This window comes from Lichenostomus cassidix, chromosome 9, assembly GCF_008360975.1.
Source record: "Lichenostomus cassidix isolate B80296 chromosome 9, HeHo_3.0, whole genome shotgun sequence".
Taxonomy (NCBI): domain Eukaryota; kingdom Metazoa; phylum Chordata; class Aves; order Passeriformes; family Meliphagidae; genus Lichenostomus; species Lichenostomus cassidix.
In genome coordinates this window covers 8,965,793-8,987,803 of record NC_139490.1, presented here as the reverse complement: position 1 = coordinate 8,987,803, position 22,011 = coordinate 8,965,793, and the positions used below count along the sequence as shown (strand labels likewise).

The following is a 22,011-nucleotide window of genomic DNA, read 5'->3' as shown; positions in this document are numbered from 1 at the left end:
TTGTGGCGAGAGCCTCCCAATAGTCCTACTGTGTCTGCTTGGGCATGAGGCCAAATGGCTTTGGAAACCCCACAGTAAAGCCCAACAAGTGTACAGGGATAGTCTCTCGAACTGCTCTGGGAATGATGCTACACAGATGACAAAACTGCTTCTCTGAGCGCTCCTGATGCAGTCTCAGGACAAAGAGGAAGCATTTGAGAAAAGCTTTTAATATTCAGTGCTTGCTACTGTAGTTTATTGCACATCCAGAATAAACATATGATGTGCTCCTTAAAATGTGAGAGCAACAGCTGTGCAAAAATCACCTTTCATGTGCCTAAATAACTATATTTTATAAACTCTGCCATACTAATATGCAGGAAAAAAAGGACAAAATTCAATGTTGCCAGGTGGACCTTAATAGATCATGATGTTTTCTGCGTGTTCCCTGTACCTGGGAACATAGCATACCTCCTACTTCTATACAAACATAAATGGCATTGGTTTATCTTTAATGGAGGTTCTGAGATCAAATTTGAAGTTGCCTTAATTTCCTAACTTGGAGAAATAGAAGAGGCTTACATAAATATAAGAAATACAGTAGCCTGCTATCTTACAAATTTCATGTAAAATTTTGACTCAACAATCTCTCAGGGATCAGCCTACCTTCAGAGACAAACATGTAATAACAAGTGAAATCAGCTTCCACACTAAGACTGCTTTAGCTAACAGAAAACTTTTTCTTTTTTTCCAGAGACACAGGAGCTACATCAGATGTCTATATAAAAAAACCCTATTCTGAACAGTATCTGTTTAATTGGAGGATTTTTGGATAGCTCCCCTGCTTCTCTATATCTGTGTAAGCTTGGCTTTTATCCTATATGTTGGCTGTGAAGATGCAGGGAGTGGGGGCAAAGAAGCTCTACTGGTTCTCACTTGATGGATTAAATTGCTATCTTCTGCTCCATGGAAATTCAAATACTGTAACAACAGCTGAAGCGTAAGGCACCAGTGACTTCCAAGGATGCAAAGAGTAACTGATATCTTAATATGATACAAAGGAAACAAGGGGAAATAATTTTGCTAATGACAACTGCATTATTTTAAGTACTTCATTAGGTTGGCGCTAAGCAAGCAATTAAAAATACTGAAACCATAATTCCAGTAAAATGCTGGATGGCTAGGCTTTGGAGAGATGAAAGGATAAATCTTAGATATAAAACTGTAACTACAAAGTGCTAAAGCAATATTGCTGATTAAAAAGAAAATCTCGAACTCCAATGTCAACTTACACGTTTAAGTTGATGTCAGATGTATTCTCTGTGGCACCTGGCAACTCATTTGTATCCTGTGATGCCCCTTCCACTGTCAAGGGCACAAAACCCCACTTCCAACACTACATGAGGATTGCACTAAATCTGACAAGTAGACAACTGACTAGTTCAGATACCAAGTTAATGCAAATCACAGGTTAAGTATAGTTAAATACACTTTTTTCAATGAAAGTTAACAAGAGGAGGACATGAAGTTGCTGGTGCTCACTAAGGAACCAGGCAGGTGAAACCAAACCTGGTAAAATTGCTCCTGCTTTATTTGCAGGTGTGCCTCATGACTCAGTCATAAGAAACATGAGGACTGTGTTTAGCATGCCAGAGCTATAGATCACTGCATTGTGCAGAACTTCTGCTGGAAATAATTCTCATATGGTAAAAGTACCCTGATTACCATGACATTCAACTACCAACTATAAGCTGGCTGAAGCTTCTGTGTGAAACTCAAGCCTCTGAAATAAAGATCTCTCAATGCTGCCAGGATGGGAACTTGTTCTGAAGTCAGACTAACTGGGAATGTGGACAACTCTTGCTTGTTAAGTATTTTAAGTTTTGTAGAAAGTAAGAGGGTTCTAAAAAGCAGAAATATAGATAAGGGAGAACAAACTCATGTTTCCTGGGGTGTTTTGAAATTGCATTAGAGCAAGCTACGTGCAAGTTCTGAGTTGGGTCTCTACAGAATATGTGTCCCAGCTTCTGGGCAGTCCTGTTCCTTCTTTTGGCTGGCCAGTGTCTCCTTTTTACCCATGAATTTGATGGTTCATCTTTCTATTCCATTGCAATGAGTCTAAACAGAGTGAGATCTGAGGAAGTGCACAGACAAAACCTCAAAACAAAGGGGAATCCTTACGCAAATTACAGCTGGTACCTTGTCAGTTTTGTAAACACTGCAACAGGTAAGCATTTCAAATGAATAAGCTGCTAAACATCTACCAGCCTAACAATGAAATTGGAAATTCAGTTTGATGCTGCTTCTAATTACCCATCTATGGAATGCTGCATCAAACTAGTTCAAAACTTCAGTGACTACTAGGAATTGATGGATGAGACTGTCATTGACTTCAGTTCCTGTGCGTACAGCAGACGAGGCTGAAGTCGGAAGTTTCACTGTCTGCAGAGTAATATAAAGTTCACAGATATTCCTAATGATTAGGAATAGAAAGACTTCCTGGACAGAAAAACTTCCTGGACAGAAAGGACTAGAAAGACTTCCTGGACAGAAAAATAATAGTGAGAATAAAACTGGAAAAAGCTCTGGGAGCTAGGAAGATGTTGTACAGGGAATTTTGAGGACTGCAGAAAAGTAGGTCAGCCTTTGACAAAAGTTTTGGTCAAAAAACTGGAGTGTCTGAGGAACAGGTGTGTGTTTACACTAACCACAAACACAAGTTTCACAGCTTTGTAATTGTTCTGGAGTTAGTATTGTCAATTGTCTCTTCCTCCTTATGTTCACCATATTATTTTGTTTCAGGAGACTTCTGAAGGACAGGCTACTGCACAGCCTTAAAATGAAGTTCAAGGAAAAACTTACTCTAAACTGATAAATAGCTGCAGGACAATTAACACTATGGAGATCCAATTCTGATGAGACTTCTCTGTATAGAAGCAAATAAATAGGTGATATCTTGTTTGAATCGTAAGATTAAAAATGGAAAGTGGATGTCCTTATTCCTGTGTTGAGGGGCAAGACATGGCACTTTAACCATGCTAAGAGAAAAAACTGACTCATTTGGGTTTTCTCCTCCTCTAACTGAAACCTCACAGAAAGAAGTGCTTAAAGAAGTTGGACTGTGATCCCTCAAGAGGTGGATGTGGATCTGCTGTTGCAAATTGTGACTGGATATTCCTAATCTACAGCATGGATACTTTTCAAATGCTGGCAAACCAAACTAAACAGGGTAACTGTACAGTGTTCTTATTCTAGTGAACTTAGGGCATTAAAAAAAAAAATCTGTGCTAGTTCATCTCAGAACCAAGGTAAACAAGCAACCCACAAATTGTCAAGGGAGTTGTTGAGGGGGAGCCATCAAATTAAAACAACCCTGAACTTTGACTGTTGGGGAGGTATATCATTGGTGTTACTGTCTTTTGATAAAGGATGCTAAACACATACATTTAATAGTGCACACTAAAGATAAAATGACAGAACAAGATTTGAAGAATGTGTTGAAAGGGTTAGTGAGGGTCAAGTAAAATGCTCCACTGTAGCTTGACAGAGTAAGTGTCCCATTTTCCAGAGAAAAAAAGGCATAATCTAATTTCATGCATTTGAGATCACAGGACCAGATGTGCATAAATACTTGCAGAAATAAGACTTGGCTAATACTTCACAGGAATGGACCTTCAGTTACCAACTGGACTGATGTTGCTTATAGCCAAACAAATGCATTTTCATAAATTACTTGTAGATATTATGCTGGATGCAACAACTGCTGTTCAGGCAAGTGCCTTCAGAACAGTTTGTTGATAAACATACTTACAAACTCTCTTAACAAATATTGTCCCTGAACAAGTGACAAGCTGTAAGTGTTTGTTGTCTGCTTTCAAAATTTTTCTGCACTGTATTTCCTGAACTGTTAGTGTTCAATTTTTGCTGGTGCCATAAAAATTCTTAGGACAAATGTAATAAAGTATCATATTCTCATTTGCCTGCAAGTATATTTGCCAAGCATCAAATATATTTCCCTTGGTTTTAATATTTTTAAAATAGCAAAATCCATGAGAAGAGGGAGTAAATGTTTCTGGCTTGAATTTTGGGACATTAGTCACAACATGTTTCTGCACTAATGTCATAGAGGAAGGAAAACCTATCTTTGCATTGAAATTAGAGGGTGCATTTGGGCTATAATTTAATTTCCACATGCCCCCATCATCCAGCATGCCCCAATCAGTAGGAAAGCTTGTAATTAACATCTTCTCAGGAACCACAAGTAAATAGAATTGTTTGAGGAAACTCTGATTACTCAATGTGAACTGGACTTCCAGCTGGACTGCCTGCTCTTGTGTTAAAGGTAGCAATTATTTTGAAAGCCTGCTTCCTCAGTGGTGCTTTTGGCCCTAGCAACTGTTCTTGCCTCCCAAGGAATCCCCTGCACCCAGCCCCTGGGTGTAATGCCATGCTCCTCTCTTGTGCTAAAAGCAAGCTCAGTTTGAAGTGCCAAGTTTGCAGGATGTGCTTAAGTTGGTGGCATTGAACTCCCTCCCTCGTGGGAGCAGATGAGAAAGCTTTTAAGTACTGAAAGCATAAACTTAACAGTTTTTCAGAACACATTTCTCTCTTTTCTATTAATGGAGTATATGCAGCAATAGGCTGGCTGGAAGATAAATCATCTCCAAATTGCAATTCTCTCTGGAACAGATGCCTGCCCTTGGACAAGGGATGGGAAGTCTGAGCTGATGTCTCTCTTACAGGGAGCGTGGTCACAGCTGGGCATGAGCAGTTTCCTGTGGGGATGGTGTGGTGTCTCAAGGCTTCCTCATAAATGAGGAATGTCTGTTCAGCCACTCTTCTGGTTTACTAAAAGCAACATAGATGTTTTTCAACTATTTCAACTTGCTAAAAGTTTCAGTTATGAAATGCTTCTCCAAACTTTCCTGTTTGTCAGACTTTGTACTACGTGGCCTCTATGGCAACCATCAAAGTATGCTACCACGTTTTTGGAGAAGTGCAGTCCAGGTTTTGCCTTAAACTATCCTGTCAGAAGTAATTTTTTTTTTTTTTGCAAGGACAAGCAAAGGAAGACTAGACTTGAGACACTTCAACACAGACTGCAGAGTATTTCTAATAAAGCTTCTTGTCCATGCTATGGCTGCTTGAGATCATACCAGTTTGTTGTCTAACATCCTTCCTCTCAAAGAGGAAAAAGCATTTTCCCCTTAAGACAGTAAACAACGAAAAGGGTTATTTCACCCAAAGCTGGACAAAGGCCTTTATGTAAATTCCACTATCCAGAAAAGATTATCTACAAACACATGCAAAAACCACTTAAAAGTTTATTCTCTAGGCTTAACTTTCAAAGCACTCCTCACTTCTACCAATAGCTTAGTCTGGTCTTGTCAAAAGCTTATTCTCCTTCTAACTGCCAGCACAAAAGGTTTTTAATTTATGTTTTGACAGCTAAAATACTACATCTTCATAAATACAAAGAGCTGTCAATAGTGCCATCGCAGAAGCAAAGAAACCAGATGCAGTACTAACAGCTGGGGGAGACTGCAATGATTCTATAAAAAGTTAAGAAAAACATCTGCTTATAGTTTGATAACAGCTCTCTCTCTAAATCCAACCTAGAAAATCAGATCCTGCTACAGCTGGCATAGAGATTATGAACATCTTGCTGAACAAAAAAACCCCACCACCCTGTTTACAAATAATAGGTTTAGATCAAGAGGATATTCCCTTCACTCCTGTCCTTTTTATTGCAAAAAATAAAATACAAACCAACTCACAACAATATTCTCATGTCTAAAGGTCAAGATAGCAAGCTTGCATCTGCCTTCTAAGCTTAGAATAATTTACTCCAGTAAAACATACTTCATGTAAAATAAAGCTACTCTATTTCTCACAGCCTTAGTTTGAACATGGGCCTTTAGGGTGAGCCTTTCTCTACTTTGCTAAAATCCCGGGTTGGAAGGTGCACAAAGGCTCTCGCTTCTCTTCCAAGCTCAGATCTATCTCATTCCATCAGCGTTAAATGCACATCCAGGTACCACAGGCATAAAATGAGAATGCTTTTTGAAAGCCGCAACATGAAAAGTTTTAAAACGAGCTGCACAGAAAGGCATTTACACGCAGAATACGTCAGCACTAAAAGACACTGCACGACCAACACATGTGCCAGTACCTCACGCTATGACAAGGAACAAGGTGTTTAGTTGCTCCTGGACCTGACGACCAGGTATTTCCCTTCCAAGCAGAGGTGCTTAAGCGCAGGCCGGAGGGAAAGGGATCAGATCCTCCTGGCGCAGAGCTACTTCACCTCTGTAAGCTGTCCTCGCTGCGGGCGGGGGGCTCCCGCTGCCCAGGGCCGCCGCCCCCGGCCCAGCCCCTCTCAGCGCCACGGCAGGGGCCACAGGGGCGGTGGCCGCCGCCACCCTGCTGGGGACTTTGGCCGCGGGGACCCCCACCCACGGCACCGCTCGGGGCAGGGACCGGACCCCCGACCCCGGCGTCACGGCGGTGCTCTCCCGTCCCCCCGCCCCAGCGGCTCCCGGCCGGTCCCAGCCCGGAGGGACCCTCCCGCCACCGCCGGAGGGCGGACGCCATTGAGAACCGCGTTGCCATGGCAACCCCCCTCCCGCCCCGGGGGCCTCGCCACAGCGGGTCGGCGATCCCCGCTCCCCCTCACGGCCCCCGCACGGAGGATACAGCTTGAAGCCGCGGAGGATCTCCTTGGCCCGCTCGTCCGTGGCCGACATGGTCCTGCCGCGCCGCGGGCGGGCGGACGGGGCTGGGCCGGGCCTGGCGGGAGCGCGGCGGTGACAGCGGAGCCTCAGGACCCCCCGCCCCTCCCTCCCGCGCACCCGCCACTGCCCGGCGCAACCAACCCCAGCGGCCGCCCGCCGCCGCACCGACCAATCATCCGCCGGTGTCCCCTCCTCGCCCCGCCTTCTGCCCAGGAATGACAGCGCCCCTGACCAATCAGACAGCGCTCTCCCTCATTCAAGGGTGGGTGCGCAGCGGTCGCAGAGACTCTTCGGTTGGGCCTGACGTGGCCGCGATGGAGGCGCCGCAGGCTGGCTGGGCAGGAGGAGCGGGCGGTCCCCGGGCTCGGGAGGCTTCAGCCGGGAGCAGTCGAGGGGCCGAGAAGCCTCCACGGGCCTGGTCAGCGCCTGCCGGGCGGTGCCCGCACGTCCCCGAGCCGGTGGAGCTCGGCTGGCGCTTCTCAGGCAGTGGCGGTCCCACGGTTTCGTCTTTGGGGCTGTTCGGTGGAGCTCCAGCCTTGAACCCGGGTGGTAACGGGGGCTCGGGTGCTCAGACCCAGAGCAGCTTCTGCTGGAGACCTTCAGAACTCACCTGCACGAGTTTCTGTGTCATCTGACACTGCCTTGGACTGGATGATCGCCAGAGGTCCCTCCCAAACCTAGCAGTTCTGTGATTCTGCGTGTCCCGAGGCTGGAAACAACAGGACCAGCATTGTGGAGAAGGTTTAAAATAAATAGTGTGCTATGCCCTGGAACAAAGGCAGCCTTTCTTTGTGCTGCAGAACTTTGAATCACAGAGCAGTTGGAATTGTTAGGGACTTAAAGACCATCTAGACTGGCCTTGAACACATCCAGAGATGGGACATCTACAGCTTTGCTGGGCAACCTGTGTCAGTGCCTCAGCACCCTCACAGTAAATAATTTCATCTTTATATCTAATCTAAATCTGCCCTCTGTCATTTTGAAGGCATTCCCCTTGTTCTATCACTACATACCGTTGTAAAAAGTCCAAGTTTTCTTGTAGCACCCCTTCAGGTACTGAAAGGCCTGAATGAGGTCACCCTGGAACCTTCTCCAGGCTGAACAGCGCAAATTCTTTTAGCCTTTCATCATAGGAGAGGTGCTGTAGCCCTCTAATCATCTTTGTGGCCTTATGTTTGTGTAGCAGAGTCGATTGTTGGGGGGAGATCTCAGGTTTGTTAGCATATCCCAGGAGCCAGGCTGCTCTTTAACATGAGCACATTGATGCCTCTGTTAACAACCTGAGTGAAACTGGTAAAAAGCATTAAGTCATGATAAAAATAAAGGCAGCAGTTATAACCCAGTCCTCATAAGAGGACCAGTGAACAGTCAGGGTGTCATCAATACACTCACTCATGGCTCCACTTGCTTCCAAATCAGCCACTGTACAAAAGTGGAGAATGTGAGCATTTATAAAGGCTGCATTTAATGCATAAGGACAAGGCCACTGCCAGCATCACCAATAAGAGATCTTAATAATAAAAACAGGGAGCATTTATTTCCCTGATGTATGTAATCCATGCTCAGTTTCCCACCTCAGTTTAAAGCGTATGAAGGGATCATTTTGAGTCTGGGCAGAGTGCCAGGGGTGACCTGTGGGCAAATACATATATATGTTTTATTAAGAGTCCATCCTGGATTTTAGCTAGGCATGCTAAGGAGGAGGGAGAAAAAATGACTAGGAGAAAAGGTGAGTGAGAAAAAGCAGCCCTGAAGAAGGCAGAAGCAAATGGTTGTGTGTAGTGGATGAGCCTGCATGGTGGAAGTATGACATGCTGGTTTACAGAAGTCATAAGAAACTCAATCCTGCTTCTATTCAGGCTCCTCAGAGATGGAGCCAGACACCAAATGGATCTCATGGCAAAGAACTCCTGCAGCTTTGAAGGGCTTCTCTAGCACAGGAGTAGGGATGTTTCTGGAGTTTTGAGTTGGAGCTTTTGCATTTCCTGGCCAAGTCTCAGATTTCCCAAATTTGCCTTGCTGTGCAGGGAAGCACAGGCCGGACCAGAGCTACCACTGGATCTTCAGCTGGAGACTAGACCTTCACAGGATCACCGCTTCAACTGGACTACTTCAGTTGGACTGCTACTACCACCCTAACAGGGTGTTAGGTTGTATCTGACTTTGTCAGTGCTTTTCCTTGTATTATTTCACTTATTTTTAATTTCAATCTTGACTTGTGATCTCCCACTGGTTTGTTTTCAAACCAATACACCTCTCATTCTTGAACTTCTGAAAATCACACAAGAGCATATGGCTGAAGTGTGAAGCTCATATGACTACTGCAGGGACAAGCAGCAGTGGAACATGTGACAGCACAACTCAGAGTGACAAAAACCCTGGGATCTCTCAAAGTCCTTGGGCTGCATTAACACAAACAGCACTCCTGAGCACATCATTTTAAAATTCTGCTTGCAGGAAAGTTGCTGCAAATCCCACTATGCCTTGGTGCCACTTGGAACTGAAAACTTTTCCTTCACATCTCTGGCAGGTGTGGCAATTTCAGAGCTGCAACTGCAAATGAGAAAATGCATGCAGCCTGCTTTCTGCATCTCCAGCAGATGTTCTCTCAAGGTGCAGGTAAAGGAGCTGGTTTTTCTGCCAAGGAAATTAGGGATTCATCCCACCCCACACTTGATGGAAGGGGTTGTACAACTTCACATCTACAACCACCCAGACATCGCTCCTTGCCTGGCTGTGATGAGAGTCCAGCAAGCAGCCTAGTCCCTGGATCCTGGGAAACACAGAGAGTTTGGCAACTTTTCAGTAGGGCCTGGGAGTGCCCCTCACCATGCTCTGGAGGTGGGTGCTGGCAGCTGCAGGGGTCAGAAGGCTGGAAGGAATGAGGATAAATGGATGAAGCTTGGTAGAAGCACACACAGGTGAGTAACAAAAGATAAGGAAAAACAGAAGAAACACAAAAGTATTTTCACTGTTGACCCTCTCCTTGGTGAGGCCAGGTGTCTGCAAAGTCTGGGGGCCCAGGACCCCTCTGCTTGGGCACATCACTCTGGCAGTGGTGGGAAATAAGATGAATTATCTGCTGCCTAAAAGAGACCTGGACTGCAGAATCACAAGGGAAAGAGATGGGGCGAGTCAAGAGATAATGCCAACATTAAAAGATAAAATGGATTAACATCTCCTGGGACACAGAAAGCTGCGTGGGTGGAGCAAGAGGTTGCAATAGCTGTTTAAAAGGGAATGAGACAGCTGGACATCCACATATTTTTCCTCTTTAAAAAAAAATCCATCCCAAAAGCTGAGCTTAGCTGATGCTGTCCTCCAAAGTCCAGGTCAGCCAGCCAGGCTGGCTGTCAACAATTGGGAGGTATCAGGACAGACACTCCTGGCTGACCTACATGGAGCTAACAGCTGATTTTTACCCACAGCCTCTAGCAATAGGTTGCAAAACCAATCCGTGGAAAATAGTTCACAATCATACATTTCCATTTCCATTTCAGCTTGGAATTTGAGCTTTAATGAGTGTTGGGAAAAAGGAGGCCACACATTGCTTGTCCAAGGCAACTGTTCCAGCGTGTCTGCAGGATGACATGAACTGTGGGGAAGGGCCTGGTTAGGATGCGATTAAAGAGGTAATTCTCCCTCCCTGTGCAGATGAGAGCTAAGTGTGGCTTAAGTAAATTACTGACTGGCTTGTTATAGCCCTGGCTGAGTTCCCTTGTTGCGCAGGGCCTGGTTTTCTACATCCAATTTGCTTTGAAGCCCAGAGGGTCACAACAGCATTTCAACACCTGTGTCTCTGCACTCATCTGACACCCCTTATCTGATGGTTGATGGGACCCTTGGGACCTGCTGTGGATGGCTCTGAGACACAGGCTAAGCCCCATCAGTTTCCCTAATAGTTTCTGATGTTCATTCCCTGAAAGCTCCCCCCTCCTGGTACCATGCTGGTCCATGATTTGATCTTCAGGGACTTGCTGACTGAAAGTCAGAAGCACTTTGCTCTCAGCTGAAGGATTTTTAACAAAGGCACATTTTATTCCCAACATGGCATGGATGAGCCTACAGACCTCTGGGAGAGTGGTAACACCCAATTCCCTCTTGTTTCCACCCTTGCTCTTACACCCCTTCAAGAGTCTTGTGGCTTCTGATCAATGCCATGGAGAAGATCTCAACCCTTTCTCCCTCCCTGTTTCCCCAGGTCACAACTCTGCCCTTTGGTTTACCATTTGTATGGACCATTTTTCTATAGAGTTTAAAATCACGTCTAGCACCCCATGATCTTTCACCCCATTTCTTGGTATTTCCCAGGAGGATTGGCTTGAGAGGCTCAGCTGGTAGAATCATAGAATATCTTGAGTGGGAAGGGACTTACAATGATCATCGAGCCCAACTCCTGTCCTTGCACAGGATGGCTCCAAGAATCCCACCTTGTGCCTGAGAGCGTTGTCCAAACACTCCTTGGGCTCTGCCAGGCTTGGGGTCATGACCACTTCCCTGGGGAGCTGTTCCAGTGCCCCGTGCAACCATTATTTTCAATAATGGCCCCACTTCTAACAACGAAGCGGTCTGACAACAGTGGCCTTTTGCACGGGTTATTTTGGGGTGCAAACCCCTGGGATGCTGCCACAGCACCTCGTATGCCCAAAAAGAGAGGCAGGAGTTTCACGTGCTTGTGCTGAACAGCTGCTCGGGACACAGCGAGCAGCTGTTTCAGCACACGCAACTGAAGTTTGCTCCATGGGCTGCCGGACCATGGCTCTACAGCTGCCGGCACACCAGCCCGCCGTGCCCATCCCGGTATCCCGTGCCCATCCCGGTATCCCGTGCCCATCCCGGTATCCCGGCCATGCCGGTCGCGGCTCCCGGTCCTTGCGGCCCCCGCGATCGGGCGGAACGTTCGGCGCTGCCCGCGTGTTCCGGGGGGAAGGAGCCGTGCGCGGACACCGGCGCCGCCATCATGGCGGCCTGAGGCGCGGCGGGTTCGGCGCCGGGAGCGGCGGGACGGGAGAGCGGAGCGGAGAGGTAATGCCGGGGCTGCAAGAAGCTTCCCGGGAAAAGGGGCGGCGGTGAGGGACCCCCGGTAAATCACCCCTGCGGCAGGGCTCGGTGGGGCCGAGGGCTCTCCCGGGGGTCTGGGGGAGCGGGAGGGCCGGGAAACCCCCGCCTTGCTGCTGCGGGGGCTGCGGGCCGCTTCCCGCCCCGAACCCCCTGAGGTACCTCAGCGAGGCGCCACCGGGAGAGGAGCCCGGTTTGTCCCCATATTTGGGTTGCTGTAGCCTTTGGGCAAGCTGCGTTGGAGTGTCTGCTGTATTTCAGTCACTTCTCACCAGGGTAAGTCGGCTGTGGAAGCAGCAGGGTATTCCCGGGTACACGGGTGTGCACACAGGTCGCAATAGCTCTGCAGTTGTCCGAATGTTTACTGGGAAAGGGGCAGAGAATTGGCATTCCTGTCCTACCAGGGCATGGATACAGCCAGCCAGTCTTTTGTAACCTCATACACCAGCGTGTGGTTTGATTACCTGTGAGGGAGGACAATAGAACTGTGAAATCTGAATCTCACTCCCAACACAGTCAGTCCATGTTCTCTCCCGAGGAAATTGTCCTCTCTGTGTGTTCCTTCTGTGTGAGCAGAGAGAGCAGCACTGATGTGTTAGGAGGCCACACTGAATGTTCCTGTATTGCAGGGATTTCTCAGCCAGAACTGAGGTGCTGTTCAGCCAAACTGCATGTGTGCCCCTGATGGTAAGAACCCCAAAGAGACTTTGGGGGCTGAGATTTCTCTGTGTGGAGAGTGTTAAAGGTTGCATGCTCTGGTTGAAGCCATTTATATCCGCAGGTGTAACAGAACAGAGTAAAGTGTATTTTTAGAAGTTGACTAATACAGGAAGCTGTCTGTGTTGCCTTCACAAGCCTTAATTTGGTTAGGCCTGGTGAGACAGTGAAACCCCTGTATGACTGTGCTCCCCCCACAAGGGTGGATGTGGACCTGGTGGTCACCCAGAACCAGACAGGTTTTCTGGTGTTTGGTTTTCATCACCAGAGTAAAGGTTATACCCTCTGCTTGATAATTATCCCATACAAGCATTACACAAAACCTCCCTTATCTGTTAAGTTCTTTGTTTGGTTTCTGAATAGCATGCTTGGGAAGTTTTGTCTTAGCTGTTTGTAAACAAACAGCTCATTTTGTGGAACTGGTTAATAAATAGTGGTTTACATTTCAAAAGCAACATGTTGGTGCTGGGAGACAACATGCACACCAGAAATGTCAGGCAGCAGCCAAAGACAAAGACCTCTCTTTGCAGGCACTTAAATAGAGCCTTTGTAGAAAGGGTATTTTTATCACTCAGGCTTTCCAGTTAACCCAAAACACTTGAACTGTGCAGTGCAGACTGGGGAGCTGCTTACAGGCCACAGTTCTTTTTGACTTTTGGGCTCAGAAAGCAGTGGGAATTATGGACACTTTATCAACAGACAAAGTCAAAGGAAAAGGTGGGATGTGTGGATCAGTCCTTCACAGGGAACTATGTCAGTTGCTGGTTTGGAGCTGTGTAATGAGGAGGGAGGAAGTCAATGAAGTGTATCAATAAGCATCTTTACAGTTGGCATTATTTGGCAGCATCACAAGAAGGAAAAGTCTGAAAAGAGCATGATGTCTAAACTCCTTTCCTACAAGAAGGGTTCTGTGAGAGCAGGTCCTTTTAGGGAACTGGTCAGATAGAAATTTTTCTCAGATACTGCCTGGTTAATTTTTGCTCCCCAGTTAAATCAGCAGTTGAGCCTGCTGGGTTTCTGGCCTGCTCCCTGAATGCTGAAGAAAAGTCTGGCTCTGCTGACACTGAAATGTTGCTATGCTGAGCACCTTCTGGTCCACTGCCAGGCAGAACTCAGCAGAGGAGAAAGGATGTGTTAATATTATGTTCTTTTACTGACAGATTGAAAACCTAGAATGGCAGGAGAACAGAAGCCGTCCTGCAATCTTCTAGAGCAGTTTATTTTACTAGCCAAAGGTACAAGTGGCTCAGCTCTGACTGCTCTTATAAATCAAGTGCTGGAGGCTCCTGGGGTTTATGTCTTCGGAGAGCTGTTGGAGTTAACAAATGTGCAAGAGGTAAGACCTGAGTTTTTAATCTAATGCCCCTTCTGCATTACCAGTGCCAGGGATTCCACAGGCTGCCTGTGAATGAAATTTCTGTGCCAGGAGGGGCCTGGTGCAACTTACCTTGGTTGAGAGATGTTTTTGTATAAGCTACTGACCTTGCTTTTGCCTGTATATGTGAGGTGTTAAAGAATACCTATGTAAAGCTTTGCTATCTTAAGGCAATTGCTAACACAGCAAAAACCTGGCAGAAGCACAGTGGCAGTTTTAAGGAGGCACTTTGCCAGCTAACAAGGAAAAAAATCACTTTCTACTCCTTTACTGTCCTGGAAGGCAGAACTTCAGTGCTCTCCAAAAGTCTTTGTGAACAGATGTCCAGTGTATCAGGCCTGGGTGGTAACCAAATCCAAATTATTTCAAACCAAGATGGAAAGAAAGTTCCACAGCTTTTGCTGAGAATGTCTTGCCAGCCCCTGCCTCTACTACAGTGAGGGGAATCTAAGTTGAGTATCTCTGCAGCTAGAGTAACACAGTATATAGCAAATTTGGCTTTCCAAACAGTTTCTTAAGTATGCTGGAAAGTACCTCAGTGGTTTTTCAGCATCAAATCACAAGTACTTTTTCTCCTGGGTTTGTGTGCAGCTAATGGTATTAAAAACCCAGTCAATAAAAGTCACTGCTTGGTGCTGCCATTATTCCAGTGAAGTGTTTGCAGGCAAGAGGAGAGCTGTTACCTTCAAATGCATTCAAGTTACAGTGTTTTGCTTTGCCTTGAAGCTGTGGTGGCTCTGCAGTTAAGCTGTCTTAGCTTTCCCAGGATGCTTAACCAGCCATCACTGTTGCCTGCTTCCTTATCCTCTGATGAGAGGAGCTGGCCCTGTAGGTTGCCAGCTGAAATTAAGATTTGCTTTTTTCTTTTACCTCCCAAGATGCAGCAAAAGCAGTTGACAGTCCAAACTGTGGTTAAGTTCCAGTGCATAGAAATGGCTGGATCATCTTGGCTCTGAAAGTGCTGAAATTTGCTGCTGCTCATGAAGCCTTAGAAAGGGTCCAGGCTCTGGATGTAATTGCTTTTCTGGGTGCTGCTTGTCCTGTGCAGACTTAAACCATTCTCTGGAGAAGCTGCTTATCAGGGTTGTGTTGACCATATTATGTGACATTTCTTTTCTCTCCATCCAGCTTGCTGAGGGGTCTAATGCTGCTTATTTCCAGCTGCTGAACCTGTTTGCATATGGAACATATCGGGACTATATAGGTAAGTGACTGCTGCCCTTTGCAGAGTGTGGGGCTGGGTTGCCCTTTAGGGTTTGTCACAGGCAATCTGTTGCTTTCTAAGATGCCTGGTGTAGTGTGGCTGGGTAAAAGTGCCCAAGAAGAGAATTTTCTTGGGAGGAGTGTGGTGTGGAGGGGGTCTCTGGGTCATGTGTGCTTTTTACTTGCTAAAAATGAAAGGAAGGGCTAAAGACTGTGGTGTGTTACTGGTTTGGATGGATCTGCAGTCCTGGATAGAACTGATCTGCAGCAGAATTCATCAACGTTCACAGGCCTCTTACCTCTGTGGAGGGCAATTTCAGACATCTCTATGGAAATTTAGATAACACCAGTTATGGAAACTGCAGAAAACTTAGACAAAATTGTTCTGCATTATTTATAAAAACCTATATGGTTTGTGAGATAACCTTTTATTCCATGACGGCATTGCTGAAACAAAATGAATAATTTCTTAGCTAGAATACAAGTCGAAATAATGACTTTTATACAGCTTTAGAAAGACTATGTGTGAATCATCTTTGTATCTGTTGAAATGTGCTTTTATCTCTGGTGCTTATGCTTCCATTCTGCTATAATTTAATGCTTCATTTGTGGGTAGCAGCCTCATCCAGACCATTACGGAGTGTGACAAATAATTCTGTCATAGTGCTGATTCTCAGTGTGGTGGATGAGCTATCTAGTTCCTGTAAGGAGAAGTGGCATCTGTAAGTGCAAGGACTGGAAATTCCAGTGTCTGTGAAGCAACATGAGCCTCATGAATTCTGTGACTGATTAGAGGATGTGTTTGCTGTCCATGGCTCTTGTGCCACAGTGTGTGACAGCACAGTTCATTCTTCCTTTTCTAGTGAAGAAAGAGAAAGGGGGAAAAGCAGTCAAAATGTAGAGCATTGGATGAGGTGGGATGGATGGGAGAACTTGAGTGGCCCTGAAACACTAATTTCCATTAAAGTAGATATTTTAAAGAGTTTCTTAGCTTTGGAGAGCTGCCAGTTTCCTTTCTCTTTTTAAATATTCATGAGGCACATGGATATAATACAGTGACAATGTGGCCATCTAGATTAATAATTTCTCCTCTCTTCCTCAGCATAGTACTTTACACTTTAAATTCTGCAGCTCTTCAGAGAAATAAAACCAGCTGTATGTGCAACCAGATCAGCAAAGGGGGAAGATTTTTTTTCTGTCAGCTTGTTAATGAAATAAAAATTACTTGGTAGAAACAAAGCCATTGACCAACAGTTTTGGCAGGGCACCGGTTGTGAATTATCTTCTAATTCCAGAACCAGAATTACTAAAGAAGCAGAGAAGAATGGAATTGCCAAGTTGTTCTTAACTTTTCCCCTTCTCTCCCTGGGTGTGCCAGTTTGTCTGTAGCAGCAGCAGCACGCTCTGTTCACTAGCACTGACATTGGCTGGAGGTGTTCAGGCTTTCAGGGTGTAGTGTGGCATAGCTAGCCTGAAGTTCTGCAGCCTGGATTATGTTATTTTCAAAGTAAAGTCCTGAATCCTGTCTTTTTGACATTAACAGCAAACAAAGATAACCTGCCTGAATTAACAGTGACTCAGAAAAACAAGCTGAAACACTTGACGATCGTAAGCCTGGCTTCCCGAATGAAGGTAAAGTGCATGGGGTGTGACAGGTGTTGTCTCTTGGTTTTGTTTTAGAAAATTAAATCCATTCCAGAGCACTGAAGTTGTATCAGGCTGCATGGGCACTCACAAAAAAATCCTGTACTGGGAAAGTACCTGTAGGGTACAATGTTCTCTCCTGCTGCATGTGGGATATTAACTTTGTGGACTTCCGTGGGTGAAGTGTGGGGGTGTCTGAACTGATGTACAGATTGGTCAGGAAGGTCTGGGAAACTTTGTAGGACTTCTTTCACTGCTGGGGATGGAGAATAATTCTTAAAAACACTGACTTCTTGTTCTAGAGAAAATTTAGTAGCACTCTTAATCTCTTCTACAATCCCATTACCTTTTTTTCTTCTAGAATGTGCTATACCAAAGCTTCAGGAATTACCAAAGTTGTGTCAGAATATTTCATAACCTGGCAAGCATTTGTTCTGCCATGATCAGTCACTGCTGCACCTGCAGGTCAAAGTGTAGGATACAATAAACATTTGAGTCTCAAACTTCTGAGACTTAGCCATTCATTTTGGCTCTAGGGCTGTTAACTTACTCTTGGTCTTGCTGTTTTTAGTGCATTCCCTATTCTGTGTTGCTGAAGGACCTGGATATGAGGAATCTGAGGGAGCTGGAAGATCTCATTATTGAAGCAGTTTATACAGATATTATCCAAGGGAAGTTGGATCAACGAAACCAAGTGTTGGAGGTGGATTTTTGTATTGGCAGAGACATTCAGAAGAAGGACATCAGTAACATTGTCAAAACACTCCAGGAATGGTGAGGCAGTCTCTCCACCCTCCTTGTTCCTTGTACATAGCTTGTCCTGTTTTTCCCCTCAGAGTTTCGAGTGCTGGCTCAATTTCACCATGTTCCATTAATCAGGAGTCTTATGCTATAAGTAGGCACTTGGAGGAGGAGTCTGTTGAGCAAGTTTTCCAAGATCCCATCTGGGATTCAATTAGTATTGTGTATCAAGCCAAACTGTACCACATTGTGAGCTTCTCCTCTCACTGTAGCTTTTACATGGCAGAACCCCAGTGAGGAGTTGAGGACTTTGCAGAAAGAGGTCCGAAACTGGACCCATAGTTCTGTGGTGGGAGCTGCTCCCCTTAAGAGCTGGAGCACTTGATTGTGAAGACTGAACTGTTACTCTTCAGTCTTTTTCACTGTTGAGAACTGTGTGGGCATATGCTGGAGAATCACAGCTCTTTGGATGTTTCTTCAAGTTTGAAGTCTCAGGTGCCTTTGTCTTCTCTTTGTTCCGGCAGATGCAGCCTATCTGCAGCTATAGTGGGACTGTGGGACTGTCTTTTTGTGCCTTTGCCAAAAAGCTGTTACTCATCTTTTTGTAGGATTCCCTTCCCACCCAAAGAAATCCCCTCATAGACTGTGGCAGGTTCTGAGCTGACTGGGATTTGCTTCCTAGTTGCTGTGGTAATGAGTGCATGAAAAGTAATTAAACTGCTGGGCAAATATGGTCCTGTGGTGGGGGCAGGTTTTTAGCTTCTCTGCTCCAACTCCCTCAGTCCCATCACGGTGGGAGGGCTCTGGCAGCTTCCAGGACCTTGCAGCATTGTTTGGAAGGTAGCAGTGAATTCACTGCCAATTTCCCTTTTGTCTTCTCCAGTTCTGAGTTTCGTGCTGAGTGCTCTTGTCATTTGAACGCTTAACAGGCAGGAGGATTATCTCAATATTACTTTTTTCTTTAATTTTAGACTTTTACATTTAAATACTGTGTTGCATCCTGTTTAAGCTATAATTCTGACTGAAAAGGAAGATGAAAGTGCATTGAACCTGTACTTACTCTTTGATGGTGAGAGTAACACAGACTCTCTAGAGGATGCTAAAAAATACATTGAGTACACAGCAAAGCTTTTTCTTTCCAGCTTTTTGCAACTCTAAGCAGGAAGTTTAAATTTAATAATCTCTTAAACTTTTAGATGAGCGTGACTTTTCAGATTGCCTGATTGAGCTGCTCCTGAGAGAACTTGTAAACACTGTTTGACACCATTTGTATCTTGCAGGTGTGATGGGTGTGAAGCAGTTCTTTTAGGAATTGAGCAGCAAGTACTTAGAGCCAATCAGTACAAAGAGAACCATCATCGAACTCAGCAGCAGGTAGAGATGGAGGTGGGTACAGTCATGTCAGGCTTCTATGCTGTTGGATAAATACTTGTTTGCTGAGGGAAATAATCTGGTAATGCCTGGTTGATGGTTGTGGCTCTCTGAAGAAGGCTAGCAATCATGCAAATAAGGTGTGGGGTAGGAAGAAAATATATCTGCTTCTGAGTGCTAATAAAACCACAAACATCAAATTTGCCCATTCTGAGCAGATTGGAACTTTTCTTGATAAACCTTTATAAATTTAGGCCAGGACTAAATTTTCCTGTATTTATTCGTTAGGAAAATGTGCTTTTACCACAAATCTTCATTACAATTTTCTTCCCTTTGCACAAGGCAGGAGGGAAGTCAAAAACACTTTTCTTTGTTAAACCTGGAAGCGTAATTAACAAAAATCTCTGGAGTCTCAATTGCTTTTGAGAAAAGTACCCGCGGCAGCTCCCCGGGGTCGGGCCGGGCCCTGGCGCGCTCCCGCCGTTAGGTGGCAGCACGAGCCCGCGGTCCAGCCCGGCCCTGTGCCCGCAGCTCGGTGCGGCCGCTGGGAAGGTGGGGATGAGCTTCCCGAGACGCTGCATCAGGGGTTATCATCCCTGCAGCTTTACGTTTGCGTCTGCTTGCATAGTGCATTTGGTTTGCCAGATGCCTTTGGCTTGGAGTTGACACACCTGACTCCCAAATCTTGGGGGCTTTTTTTTTTAGGTTTGCTCACTATATTTGTGGTGAGCCCTACAGAGTTATGGGGGACAGAAGATGGTGCTTAGTGCTGGATGTCTCCTTTTCAGCCAGAGTAGCAGAAACATTACCACTGCCTCTGACAAAACCGATTTCTGTTTCTGATTCTTGGCAAATACCTGTGTCTCAGACAGCCAGCTAGCCCAGGTGGCATTTTTCCTTTTTGAGTTCTGTCCTGAGACCTGACTAAATTTTTCTTTCACTGTCTCCTTTCCCATTCCTGTTTCTGGCCAACAGAATGGTAGGATGGCTGCCTTCTGCACCAAGGCAGTAGTAAGTTCTTCCAGCCAGACAGAAGGGTGGAACAATATTATACCATTGTCTCTTAGGAAAAAAAGTAATCCCTAGTTATGCCGGTTTGGAAATACTATCAGCTCTGTCTGTGAGTGAGGATGAAACACTACCTTTATTAAACTCAAATGCAGAGCATGTTACTGCTGGGAGAGTCTCTTTTTATAATCTCCACTCTTACACTCCAGGGGTTTTTCAATATGTTTATGAACAGAGTGTCTGCTGCGAGGGGAGGAAGAAGCAGGTGCTGATTCACTGTCTCTTCTTGGCCAGGTCACAAACATAAAGAAAACATTAAAAGCTACGGCCTCGTCGTCGGCACAGGAGATGGAACAGCAGCTGGTAGAGCGAGAGTGCCCTCCACACACAGAACAAAGGCAGCCCACAAAGAAGATGTCCAAAGTCAAAGGGCTGGTCTCCAGCCGTCACTAGAACATGCCATCTAAATGTCATTCAGTTAGGAATGACAACAGGAGGAGCAAAAAGGGCCTGCGTCTCCTTTTTCGGTGGGTTCTGGGCCAGTCCCTTCCCAGCTGGCAAGTAAAAGCCCTGTTTGAATACAGCTCCCAGTTAGCAGCACCTGGCTAAGTTACACTGTGCAGCCCCTAGGAATTTTCAGGGTGTCCCTGTTCTGATCCTGTCTAAAGGGACTTTTAAAGAAAGGGACTAACCAAAAGGGGCAGGAAAAAACCAAAATATCTGTGGGCCGTTTTGCTCCCTCCCAGCTAGTTTCATTGCTGCTTAACCTTGAGGAAGCTGCTGTACTAAAACAGATCATGGGAGAGCTTTTATAGCAAGAGTCTGAATCCCAGGGTTGAAGTGTGGCTACCAAAGCCAGGCTGGGAGTGAGGAAGCCATCAACACAGATCTTTTCATTCCCAAAGGGAGCGCAGGAAAGTTTCTAGGCCAGGAACTGCTTTACATGGAAGTCTTCAGCCTTTCCGCTACCCCTGTCTATTTTAAACTGGGGTGAAATTCACACTACCTCGCTCTGTGAAGATGAGTTCCAGTGCTGGGCTGTTTACTTAACTGTCTGTTTACTGCCCTTACTAAGCCCTTTAATCTCTCACAGATTTAAAGCACTGTTCTGCATCTCTGAGGCATCAATACAATAAGGAGGAAGCATGCTGCTCTTTCACACAGTCCTTGCAGGTGGTTAGGGCCATGCTAGAAACTGTTCCTCCTGAATGTGATGTGACCTCCCAGAGCTGCTTGTGAGTTGTTTCCCCCATTGATACCTTCAAAGGGTAATGCATTTGCTCTTCCTTGGATGCTGGCGACAGTGGAAGAGGAGCTTGTTTGGCATCGAGGCAGGCTGGTGGCCCAGGACCCACTGGCAGGGGTCGCAGCAGCATCCCCTTCCTGAAGCAATGGACTTGACTAGTCTTTCTGAATTTTGAACACTTTCAGGTTGTATTTTCCTTCTTTTTTTTTTTTTTTTTACATTGTTGTGATTCTGAAGCATTTCAGCCTTTGTTTTGTGGGGTTTTTTTATTTGTTACAAACTAACTTCAGGTGATTTGCACCTAGTTTGGCAAGGTGTGGGGTTTTTTTTAAGGGGGAAACATTGGAACAGCAATTCATAAGAAAGCACATTTTAGAAAAAAAATTAAAAATGCTGATTTAATGTCAGAGTCTGGAGTCTTGACTTTGAGGCTGCTTTAGTCTTGTTGTACAATGGCTCTTGTTTACTTGAGCATTTATTTGATTCTTGGTGTACACTGTGTGAATCTCTGATGCATCTGGGAGACAGGGAAGCCTCTTCACGTTTTGTCAGTAGTTCATCTTTGTCCAGATTTGTGCAGAAGGATCTGTGGCAAAGCTGGTAGCTGAACCTGGTGTCCTGAACCTAAACAGCTTTGATGTTTGGTTGTGGAAGGTTAGTAGCTGTGCTCTGTCTTAGGCCAGTTGATTCCTTCCTTTGGGTCTAGCAGAGTGCTGCTTTGTAGTTTGGCCCCTGCATTTCACTTCTATAAAGAGAAGCTCTTTTCCTGAGCAGGCAGGGGAGCTGTTTAAGCAGAGGACTGTGACAATGCTCCAGTCCTGCAGACAGCTGTCACCTGCACTTGCTCGTGCAATGCACGTGCCTTCCTCTTATTGCTACCAGGACTCCTTGCCATCTGCGTGTTTGCAGTCCTCAGTCACAGGACTTGCTCACTT

General features: G+C 45.6%; 2 protein-coding genes and 1 long non-coding RNA gene across 4 annotated transcripts in view; 2 read left to right on the top strand and 1 right to left on the bottom strand.

Annotated features, from left to right (window-relative positions):
- PDE6D (phosphodiesterase 6D) overlaps positions 1-6,864 on the bottom strand; it is a 33,768-nt gene extending 26,904 nt beyond the window's left edge. The window contains exon 1 of the mRNA XM_085069272.1: positions 6,676-6,864. Coding sequence (XP_084925398.1) covers positions 6,676-6,725 — 50 coding nt within the window. The 5' untranslated portion in view covers positions 6,726-6,864. The remainder of the gene's footprint in view (positions 1-6,675) is intronic.
- Positions 6,865-8,972: 2,108 nt separating this feature from the next.
- Positions 8,973-10,366, top strand: LOC146433210 (uncharacterized). Its single transcript, XR_014853928.1, has 2 exons — positions 8,973-9,634; positions 10,214-10,366. It is a non-coding gene; the product is annotated as an uncharacterized LOC146433210 (long non-coding RNA).
- Positions 10,367-11,581: 1,215 nt separating this feature from the next.
- COPS7B (COP9 signalosome subunit 7B) lies at positions 11,582-21,478 on the top strand. Of its 2 annotated transcripts, XM_085069270.1 has the most exons (8): positions 11,644-11,738; positions 12,401-12,458; positions 13,649-13,824; positions 14,992-15,067; positions 16,610-16,698; positions 17,282-17,484; positions 18,732-18,837; positions 20,125-21,478. In XM_085069270.1, the coding sequence occupies exons 3-8, from the start codon at positions 13,663-13,665 to the stop codon at positions 20,281-20,283; spliced, it is 795 nt and encodes a 264-aa protein (XP_084925396.1). In that variant the 5' UTR covers positions 11,644-11,738; positions 12,401-12,458; positions 13,649-13,662; the 3' UTR covers positions 20,284-21,478. The 2 variants fall into 2 exon arrangements, with proteins under 2 accessions (XP_084925395.1, XP_084925396.1); XM_085069269.1 differs by lacking the exon at positions 12,401-12,458 and having other exon boundaries at positions 11,582-11,738.
- The last annotated feature ends 533 nt before the right edge of the window (positions 21,479-22,011 follow it).